This window comes from Abramis brama (assembly GCF_963993115.1).
Source record: "Abramis brama genome assembly, chromosome: 24".
NCBI classification, from domain to species: Eukaryota; Metazoa; Chordata; class Actinopteri; order Cypriniformes; family Leuciscidae; genus Abramis; species Abramis brama.
The window spans coordinates 21,587,891-21,598,695 of record NC_139986.1 but is presented as its reverse complement, the minus strand read 5'-3'; the positions used below and the strand labels follow the sequence as shown (position 1 = coordinate 21,598,695).

At 36.1% G+C, this 10,805-nt stretch overlaps 1 protein-coding gene across 3 annotated transcripts in view; it reads left to right on the top strand.

The window, feature by feature from the left end:
• Nucleotides 1-437: 437 nt before the first annotated feature.
• prkag2a (protein kinase, AMP-activated, gamma 2 non-catalytic subunit a) overlaps nt 438-10,805 on the top strand; it is a 63,917-nt gene continuing 53,549 nt past the window's right edge. Inside the window, exons 1-2 of one of the 3 annotated variants that reach the window (XR_014604464.1) lie at nt 438-759; nt 7,856-7,927. Coding sequence is in view for 2 of the 3 variants with exons in the window: in XM_084102626.1 (XP_083958752.1) it covers nt 679-759; nt 7,856-7,927 (153 nt within the window). In the remaining variant the exon portion in view is untranslated. Of the gene's footprint in view, nt 760-5,190; nt 5,362-7,855; nt 7,928-10,805 lie in introns of those variants that run through there. The other 2 variants (XM_084102626.1, XM_084102627.1) reach the window with 2 other exon arrangements.

Below are 10,805 nucleotides of genomic sequence, written 5' to 3'. Positions count from 1 at the left end.
AATTAGGCCTATTGCAGTACAGCATTAATTCAATAACTGCTCGTCAAAACAATTATTTGATATTCTATACACTAGGCCTACATTTAGCTGTTTCATGCATTTTTTTGCTACACAACTTTAATTGCATGTCTAATATTACAATACCTAATAGTGTGGCAGGGACACAATGCCTCACTATTTATTTTTTTCCAGCTAATATGTTCAGTACCATTTTTGTAGCCAAGACTTTCAAAAGTAGCCTACACGTCTTGTTTCTTATACCTTTGAAATAAACCTACTTTCTTCTCACTGCAACATCCGCGCTTGTAACCGTAGTAACTAATGCATTGTAGCCCAGGGCCAGCCCCTTACACACTACGTCATTTGACTGACAGGTAGATGCGGCGCTGTTTTCATCATGCTTGATAGTGAGACTCGCGCGCACTGATTCTTCCACAGAGAACCGGAGAGCATCTTATCCTCGTCACATATTCTGATCTCTCAAGTGCAAGTTTTTTTTTTTTTTTCAACCAGGGTGCAAGTGTTTGTTTTCAGAAACCGAGAGAAATGAGCGCAGTGTCATTTCGAACGAGAGATCGAAATTTCATTATTACTGATAATTAGCATATTATTCTGTTACCCTCATACAGGAGCAATTGATTAAAAACTTATATTATAAAATAAAACTTAATTTGGGAAATGGGCAGCACAGCAATGGATTCTAAGAAAGATGAGAAGAAAAATTCTAGAAAAAGAAGATCGCTTCGGATACACATGCCTGTAAGTTAATATCTGACGATACTGATTTTCTTCTTCCACAGATTCAAAGCCAAAAGTTGTGGACATTGACTGGAACATGATACAGACACATAGCTACAGATTTAAATCACCTTCTCTCTGCTCGCAATGGTTTCGCACTGACATTGTGAAATAAGCTGCAAATGGATTTGACTTTTCAGAAGCTATTTCAAAAGGCAAGATAGTGTTTTTGTCTTGTGTTTACTGAATATATTCATATTTAAACAGGCTGTTTGTCAAATCTGTCATATGTCATATCCCACTAAAAAGGTATTGAGATTTTATTTACATTTATTAAATAATGTCTTAAAGGCATTTATTTATTTATCATTTATTATTATTATTCATATATATATATATATATATATATATATATATATATATATATATATATATATATATGTGTGTGTGTGTGTGTGTGTATATGTGACCCTGGACCACAAAACCAGTCATAAGTTTTTTTTTTTTAAATTGAGATGTATATATCATATAAAAAGCTGAATAAATAAGATTTCCATGATGTGTGGTTTGTTAGGATAGGACAATATTAGGCTGAGATACAACTATTTGAAAATCTGGAATCTGAGAGTGCAAAAAAATATAAATATTGAGAAAATCGCCTTTAAAATGGTCCAAATGAAGTCCTCAATGTTGCTGCATCCACTCACAAAAATAACTTTGATATATATACGGAAGGAAATTTACAAAATATCTTCATGGAACATGATCTCTACTTAATATCCTAATGATTTTTGGCATAAAATAAAAATCGATAATTTTGACCCATACAATGTATTGTTGGCTATTGCCACAAATATACCCGTGCGACTGGTTTTGTGATCCAGGGTCACATAGACAGTATTTTATTTGTCTGTTTTCATATTATTATTATTATCATTAAGACAGATGCATGGCAGTCTCTGAGATGGCTAAACATATACATTTCTGGTTCTCAGGATAATTAATGTCATGCTATCTGTTCGAAGCAGCATACTCATTATATTCACATCAAATCAACCACCTATTCACATAAATAGCAATGAATATGTTTCGACCGGGTTGACCATATTTCAATTGGTCGCACCTGACTCCAGTTAAACATGGAGTTATCAACTCTAATGGCTCAAAGAACCATAGATGACAATCAGTTAATGTGCTGTTTTCCTGAACAAATGGTGATGCACAAAGGCTTTTTATGAATTAATACTGATCAGTGCTGATTCTGTACAGAAACAGATGACAGATGTGAAATTTTACACTACGTCAGAGTTCCATCTTATTATTTAGCAAGTAAAATAATTGCATAGCACAAGAAAAGTGTAATTATTAGATTAAAAAGAAATCCCTGCACAATGATCAGTGTTTTGGTTCAGTCAGCTCAAGCTGTGATGAAACCGCAAGTCTGTTTGTTTCAGTGCTGGAGCCACTCAGTAATCACCTGCTAATTAGCTGTTTAGTGTCATTATCAGGTCACTGTCATTACGGAGTAATCCTATGAATACATAAACGATATTTATCAGTAGGGAACACAGGTTCTGTTTTCGCTGCATAATTTGTTGCATCGTGGCATTTTTGGCAGTTTCCTGACATTGTAACAGGTATATGTGAAATATGTGCCATGGTTTCCTCTGCAGCCATATTTTATCTTGAGCCATGTGATGTAGAGACGTACACTTTGAAAATGTTCCCTGAATGCTGATAAACCTCTTTATAGTGACTTTTTTTGACCAGATGGGCATGAATGCAGGTTTTAATGTTTTATGAATCTTGTATTGGAGGTTTAATATGAAAATCAGGGCTGAGACTGTTCTTATTATTACTCATAAAATGTCCAATATCAACTCTGCAATATTGACGTATGACATTTATGGTCATTCAGGTTTGAATTGGTGAACTATTAGCGTATATTTAACCACATTTACTGCTCTTAATAAATGTTGGTAAATAAATGACTGAACTAAAGGTCACAAAGCCAGCATTGTTACTACGTACACATACTTTTGGATGTAATCAACCCGGATGAACCCGCATGCACTTTTGTGTACATAAGAAATAGGTTCAGTGATTTCCCTACATTTTGAATTGACACAAAAACAGACACATATATCTTTTTGATTGCTGTTTTATGTTGGCTTTTTCAGTGGCAGGTTGCTTAGCAATAGTGTAGTAAACTGAGATTCTTTCAGTGTTGTATAGGCTATGTGAAAAAAGAAGTGCGCTTAATGTTTTGAATGTGCAAATCTTATTTCAGTTATGACAACTCTCTGAATGTTATTGAATATGGCATTATATTTGTCTTGGTGGACTACCTACGCTGCCACTTTTGATTAGCATTAGCAATATGGACTTGCTACTGCTAATAGATACTAGTGATGATGTTCGATTCTTAAACGGATCGTTCTTTTGAGCCGGTTCACTGTTAGAACTGAATGGAACTTTAGTTCCGTGTTGATGACGCAAGACTCACAGCCGAAGTAGCATGTCTGACTCAAAAAGAAAAAAAAGTTGTTAAGCGAAATAAGGAGTTAAAAGACTGGATTATTCTTTCTATATGTACGTCGTTAGGCATGAAGATCATATCCGTGTTTGTGCTGTAGGTGTGAAACGTTTAGGAATCTTATCCAAGATGTACAGTAAGCTAGACTACTCAATATTGGTCAGTCGTGTCCGACGCCTAAGGGTGACTACAAACACCATTAACTTAAGTGAATAAAAGGCAATAATCAGCAATGCTTTCACACAAATCACTTTTTATTTGAAGGTTTCAATATGCGTTGACACAAATGACTTTATTTGAATGTTTCCTTGGTATAACATGACACTGAGTTGTTAGAAAATAAATGCATAGTGACATCATTGTGTGATGACATAAAGAACCGATGAATCTGTATTTTGAACCGGTTCATTGACACGAACTTTCTGAAAGAACCAGACTTTACATCAATAATAGATGGCCTACACAGAGATGCTGTGAGCTTGCAAGATATGCTGCTGCTGCAGCATAAATAAACATGCATAAATCCTGTAGCAGAACTAGGCAGGTGGACGTGGAGGGTTTCAGAGAAAATCTGATAGCATGTTGCAGGACTAACTTACAGCAAACAATGAACCAGACTATTTAAATGTTAAGCAAGCAATCTCATTGGCTGCAGGATCAGCAGAGGCCAATCAGATTGTACCCTGTGGTAATGATGCGATTGCTTGTAGATTGTATGCAAAAGACTTATCAGCCTGCGCCCTCTAGTGTTCATAAACTATATATATATATATATATATATATATATATATATATATATATACAGATGACGTTGAAGTATATTTTAGTCTACCATAAATGCTTGTCAATATATTCCACAGTACCAAAGACAATAGAAGTAATTATGAAATGTCCTACTTAAATGGGTCAAAAAAGCACTCTTAAGTTCTAATTGCATTTAATATAAATGACATAAACATAAATTACATGCAATCAAGTGTCTGAAAACATTGCATTCCGTTTGCACCTAAATATATTATTAAGCATATTATTTCGGTAATAAAGCTCTTTTTTAAGGTTTGCTAAAGTACACTTCTTTTTCGGGGTTCCCATGTTTTTGATGTCTTCTGAGACCATTTGTGTCCTGTGGTTGAGTTTTCGCTTTCGCCTTTTGACCTTTGCAGGACCCCAGATCTCGCTCTTCTTAACTTCAGAATTAAGGTAAAAATAAGTGTTTTCCGGAAAAGTCAAGTCTGACTTTTATAAAAGTCTCTGCTGCGCGTCGGACGGTTCGCCGTCGTCCATTAATACCTGACAATGGACACCTCGTCGGGCATTAACCCGCTTATACCATGGTCACTTGCCAAATAACACATTTTTAAAACATTAGTTTATATTTTAATTAGTTTTACAATCGAAATCTAAAGTTTTTACAAACAATAACTTGGTTTCCCTGGTTACGCCTGACGGTTTATTTACTAGGTGTCCTCTATCACTTTTTAATGGACACCCTGCAGCCAATCAGAATCGAGTATTCACCCAGACCATGGTATAATGTACTTTAATCGATCTGTACACAATCTGCTGTTAAACTAACAAAAGAGGCATCACAAGAGCTTGCATTTTGAGCATTTCTAGATTCACAAATGCTGTTAAAGTTTGTCATTTGTGACTCATACAGTGAGATGCTGAATGACTGCCTTGGATTTGCCTGATGCATTTTTTATTTATAACATTTTAAAATGGTTTGCAGACCCCCACCAGGCTGAAGCTCTCCCTTAGTCAATACCTGCGCTGTATTTTTCTCTGTTTATCCATACACAAACAGACTGAGTTGCAAGCCAGCCTTATTACCTTCCTGTATTTAAGTATATTTAGGTATAAACACCCACATCGCCAGACCTGCCCCACTGACCTCCATGTTACTGAGGGGAGGTGCTGTATCATATCAGTGAGTTATGACTGTCCTTGCTCCTTGGAGTAACCCTGCATTCGTCTAATGGGATTTCCGAGTGCTTGCATCTCGATAGAAGACCGCTACAGCTGTAACTCTGTGAATCCGAGGGGGTGTTATTTATTTGATCGCTCTCCAGTTCTTGTTTGCAGAGGTAATATTTTGTCCTGATCTCTAGCATGCAAATATGGGCTTGTAATCGGGTATTGGGCTCCAAGGATATGGAGGCGGGGTGCCTTCGCCTTGAGCTCCCCGTCTACAGGACAGATGGCTTTTCTACTTTGGCTGTGGTCCTTCTTTCCTAAAAGGAAACTGACTCGGATCTATCTGTGAGAAGGACGATGTGCTTGCTTTTAGTGTTGATTGTACAATGGGAGATAAGGTATATGTCATGTGGCAATAAACAGTACATCTGGCCAACTACTGTTGAGAACATAGAACATACTGTTGAAATCAAACAATTTAATTGTTGATTGTCTAATGTTGCTTTTAATCAGCAACATGTGGTGAAACATTTTCAAGGACGTTTATTTGAATTCTAACTCATGAGTTTGATTATTCTTGGCTTTGACTCACATCAGCTGCAGAACTGCTGTCTCAGGCTTTGAAAGTCAATCCTGTTACCATGGATATGACTGACCCGTTGTGAGACAAGAGAATATTTGCATGTTGAGGAGAAACATGAGTCAATCCGTAATGGATGCTTTTAATGAGGGAGACAGGAGAAGGATATTTAAAGTGGCTGTTTTGACATTTTAAAGAAAAAAAATGAAGTAACACATAGAAAGTAGCACTTATACTGAGAAACATGAACCGTTCAAGGTGTCATTGGCTGAGGTTGACCTAAACTGTATGATTTACTTATTACATTGATTAAATGCTTAATAATTATCAGTTATATTCAGCTCTGTTCCTATATTCAATGTATTTTGAACCATGAAATTGAATTGAAATCATTATTTATTATTAGGGATGCACAGAGATTACTTTTCAGATACACTGATAATTTTTCTCATGTTATGGCATAATTTTTTTTTAAAATATCAATATTATTCAGCTTTATTTAATGGTGTTTTTTGCATGAGGATATTTTTCATCTTAATGTGAAGCAGGTGTATTTAATATTACACTGATATATAAATATTACGATAAGCCGATAATTATTTTAATGTTTTGGCCAATAATAAAATTCTATACCTTTTGTCTGAATAAATTACAAATAAAACACTAAAAACTGCATGTAAATGTTACATGTGAATTTAGGCATCAAAACATTATAATGCAGATTGTATTTAAGTGTTACTAAATTAGTAAAGGATGTTTTGCCATTTCCACTTTTCTTTTTAGGTAATTAACCATAGAAAACACTATCAGTCAACCACTAATGCTTTATATCAGTATTGCTTTCAGTAAGTAAACGGATGTACTGTAAGAAAAGTGCATTATGAAACTTTCACTAGTGTGTGTGTGATTAGTTACAGTAATTTGTAAGTCAGGCCAGCAAAGGGATTTTAAACTGGTACAAATCACACTAATACTCAAATATATGGAGTGACTGCTAAACAATTGCGTCTTCTGTGTGGCTACAGTACAATAGCGGCTTGTGTAATGAGGATGAAGGTAATGCACTTCAGTGACTCTGTGGTTTGTGCAAAGCCTCTGCTGTTGTTTGAAATGTCACTGCGTTGCATTTACAGAGAATTCTGAGAATTGAATGGGCTTTATGTTACTGCCAAAGTGAGTTTAGGTACTAGGTGCAAGATTCTACATTAGCAAACGGCAGCGAAATGGACGAAGAACCGAAGAACCTGTGTGTAAGTTTGCAAGCTGCTGTGCGCAATTTCTTCGTTTAGCTGTGCAAATATTGTTAATGTTGTTCTAGAGTTATTCTAGTTGTAGAAACTGACCACGTTTATCTTATTTTAACCTTCATGCAGTTAGTTTTAAGATTCGTTCTTATAGCCGGCCCTGGTAAAATGACTTGTTTCATAGAACAAACGCTTGTTGATCCCATTGGAGTTTCTTGGAAAACATTGTCCACTGCAGGGTTAAGTAATACCTGATTTAATCTGTGCATTACAGGTTACACATACTGTCCATTCACATAGACCGGGGAAAAAATTGCAGGGCAGTCACATGAGATCATGCTACTTTAAATGACAGAGACTGTGTAGATGTTTTCCACCACTTCTGTCATTGCATGGCGGTGATGATGTGTTCAAAGCGCTCAATGCTACAGTAATTGATGTTGGTTATAAAAGTCCGTGGATTTTTGAGAAGGAGGACAGTGGAGACGTTTTGGATCTGCTGTGAGTTCTTCTTCCAATTTGTTCTTGTATTTCTGGGTGGGCATGTGAGGTTTTGCACAGGTTAGATGGATCACCCACCGAGTGTCCATCTGTCATATGTGATGTGCTTCTGTTAAACTGTCTAAACCGTTTATTCTCTTTCCTCTCGGCCTGTTATTTGTATAATTCCTTGTGCTTTTTGGGTACTGCAGAGCTTAACCTTTGATCTATTTAGTTGAAAGCCACTGTAGATCAGGGAATTGTTCATTATGTCTATTTTTATGGAGTGAATGAGAGGTGCCACAGTCATGAAAGTGATTTTTAAAGAGCTCAATCATTTTGTTTGTTTGTGCTCCGCAGGACTTGAGCTCCTTCGCCATGCCGTTCCTGGAAGGAGATGCGGAACATGTAAACAAGGACGGCGTGCTCAAGGTAACACAACCAAAACACGCACAAGGCTGAGCCAACAGTAAACACAGTTTTGAAATCAATCACTGTTGTGAAAAACTAATTAGTGTATGTTTTTAATGTGTGTGTGTGTGTGTGTTTATTGCTATTATAGCTAAATTATTGGTTTAGTCAGTGTTGGGGAAAGTTTCTTTTAAAAGTGAGGCTTTACAATATTGAGTTACTCCCTTAAAAAGTAACTAAGTAGTTACTTTTTATGAAAAGTAATGTTACGTTTGCGTTTGCGTTACTTTTTCTCACCTAGCTGTCTTCCAGGCATTGCGTGAGTTCTTTTTGCTAGTGTTTAACACAGTAATACAGTCACCAAGACAGCCAATATATAACAGTCACTATACGTTATTGAGAAGAGAGATCATTTTAATTCAGTAGTTTAAAAAAACGTTTAAGCAAATTAATTAAACTAAAAAGTAACATGCATTAAAAAGTAAAAGTAACTCAATTAATGTTTACATTTATAAAGTAATGCGTTACTTTACTCGTTACATCAAAAAAGTAATCTGATTACATAATGTACATTACTTGTAATGTGTTACCCCTGACACTGAGTTCTCAATATTGTGTTATGATGATTTAAACAAGCAATAAATTATTCCAAAGTCATTTGAAAGGTTGACGACAATTGCGCACGTGTAGTGTGTATATCACACATTTGATTTGTTTGTTTTAATTGTGCAATTTCCTTAGTCATCACTGATGCCTTGTGTATTCTGCCCCTCAGAGGCAAAATGCTACACATAAAATTTTGTTATGCCTGAAATCGCGTCTCTCTGACTATAATCTGTTCTATAACAGGAAAGTTTGGCTCAACTGCTACACAAGTATAGTGTGAAAATTGATACCAAATCAAAGTTTGCATGTTTTGCCTTTGTAGATAATTATTAAAGTAAGCTGTGATGTGTATGATCTGGTAATACAAAGTGGAAAGGTTGTTGAAATGCGATGAGATTAAAAATGCAGATTCATTCCATTTGTGTTGGCAGTCTGAAAGCTGCTGTATCCTCAATGTCCTCAATCTCTGCTGTCACTCTGATGGAATATGAGTCTGCTCTAATAACCTGATTTGTAATTATGTCTACCATGGTACTTTTTTGCCTGCACTGACCTCTCATTGGATTCACAATCCAGCAATGTGGAGAATTTACTGAATGCTTGTTGTGTATTTAATTGCATAGCAACCACAATCAAATTTTACAGGCCCCAGAAAGTATTTGGATACCTCAATACCAACCCAAGAGACATTTATTTTAAAATCAGCACAACCATGCTTTTCAAGCAAATATTTCTGTTAAGTAAAGACACTTGATAAGTAACAATATAAACACCCATTCCAAAGTTTGGGGTCATTCATTAAAAGGGTCATATAATGGTACATGCACTTTTACAAGTTGATTGTACTGAAATGTGTGTCGGCAGTGCCTGTACACAACCATCATAAAATGATAAAAATCCATCCAGTGTTTTTTTTTTAATCTTCTTATATGTTTTCCACCATCTCAAATCAAGCCGTTCGATTTTGTGACGTCACAAAATCGCCGCCCCTCCCACGATTGTTAATTGACAGCAGCGTTTCAACACAGACCCGCCCTCGCTCGTGAGCGAGCTGTCAATCATAGTCCGCGCGGACCGGCGCGGTCATTGTTGATACGCTGGAGCACTGTCTATGAGCAGAATGACGTCTAAGCGATTGTGTTCTGTTCTTGGGTGTAATAACGAACACAGCAGTCATTTTGATGTTCCTAAATCCGAACCGCTGAAGACGCAGTGGCTGAGTTTGTTTTCGAAGGGAATATTCCCCACGATCAACGTCAATGCTTTCATGTTTGCGCGAATCATTTCACACACCAGACTGCTTTACAAACGAGGTCAATATAAAGCTGGTTTTGCTAAGAAGCTGCTCCTGAAAAAAGGATCGGTACCAACTATTCGTGTTCCTGCTGAACCTCCAGAAGAAGAAGTGAGTGTAACGTTTTATTAACCTTTATATTAATATTTATATTAATCTTTGCAAATCGCTTGCTGCACGCTTCACGATGAATGCGGCCGTTTACACTCAGGGTACATTACGGCATGTTTTCTATATACGACGTTCTCAATATAATTCATAATCCCACGTTTATAATGAACAACGTGTTATGGTTATTGTGTTATTGTGTTACGGTGTACACACAGAACAGAGGGGCGGGGTGAGCAAAGCTCATTATCATTTAAAGACACATGCACTTAAACGGCGTGCTGAAAACAGAGCTGTTTTTGACCAGGTAAAATGAGTGTTTTCTTACAATACTAATGAGAATTTTTAATTAAAGTATATTACAAACTTTTAATTTAGACCCTAAAGAATCATATTAGCTTGTACAAAAATGGCATTATATGACCCCTTTAAGATTTTTTTTATACTTTTGAAAGAAGTCTCTTATGCTCACCAAGGCTGAATTTATTTCATTAACAATACAGTAAAAAACATTTTTGTGGAAACTGTGATAGATTTTTGCAGATGCCATATAAATTGATATTTTGTTACATCATACAAAGACATTCAGAAATAAAGAGTAGCTTACTGTCTGTAGCTAATGGGCCAGCTGCCAGCGCAAACCCTGTTTTGACATTAAAAAACTATTGTATTAGACAAAAAAACGAATGCATTTGTAGGAGTTTCCCTTTCAGACGCAAAATTAATGGGAGGGTATTTAATGAATCATGCAAGTGATTCACTAAGGTTTGTGCTAGTCAATTTACTGGTATTTGCGCCATTATTTAACGGCCAAAAAAGCATGTCTTAATCCAGATGCTAATTTGCGCTGCTTTTGGTAGATTTTGTTTGTCATTATGGAAATTATGTCGT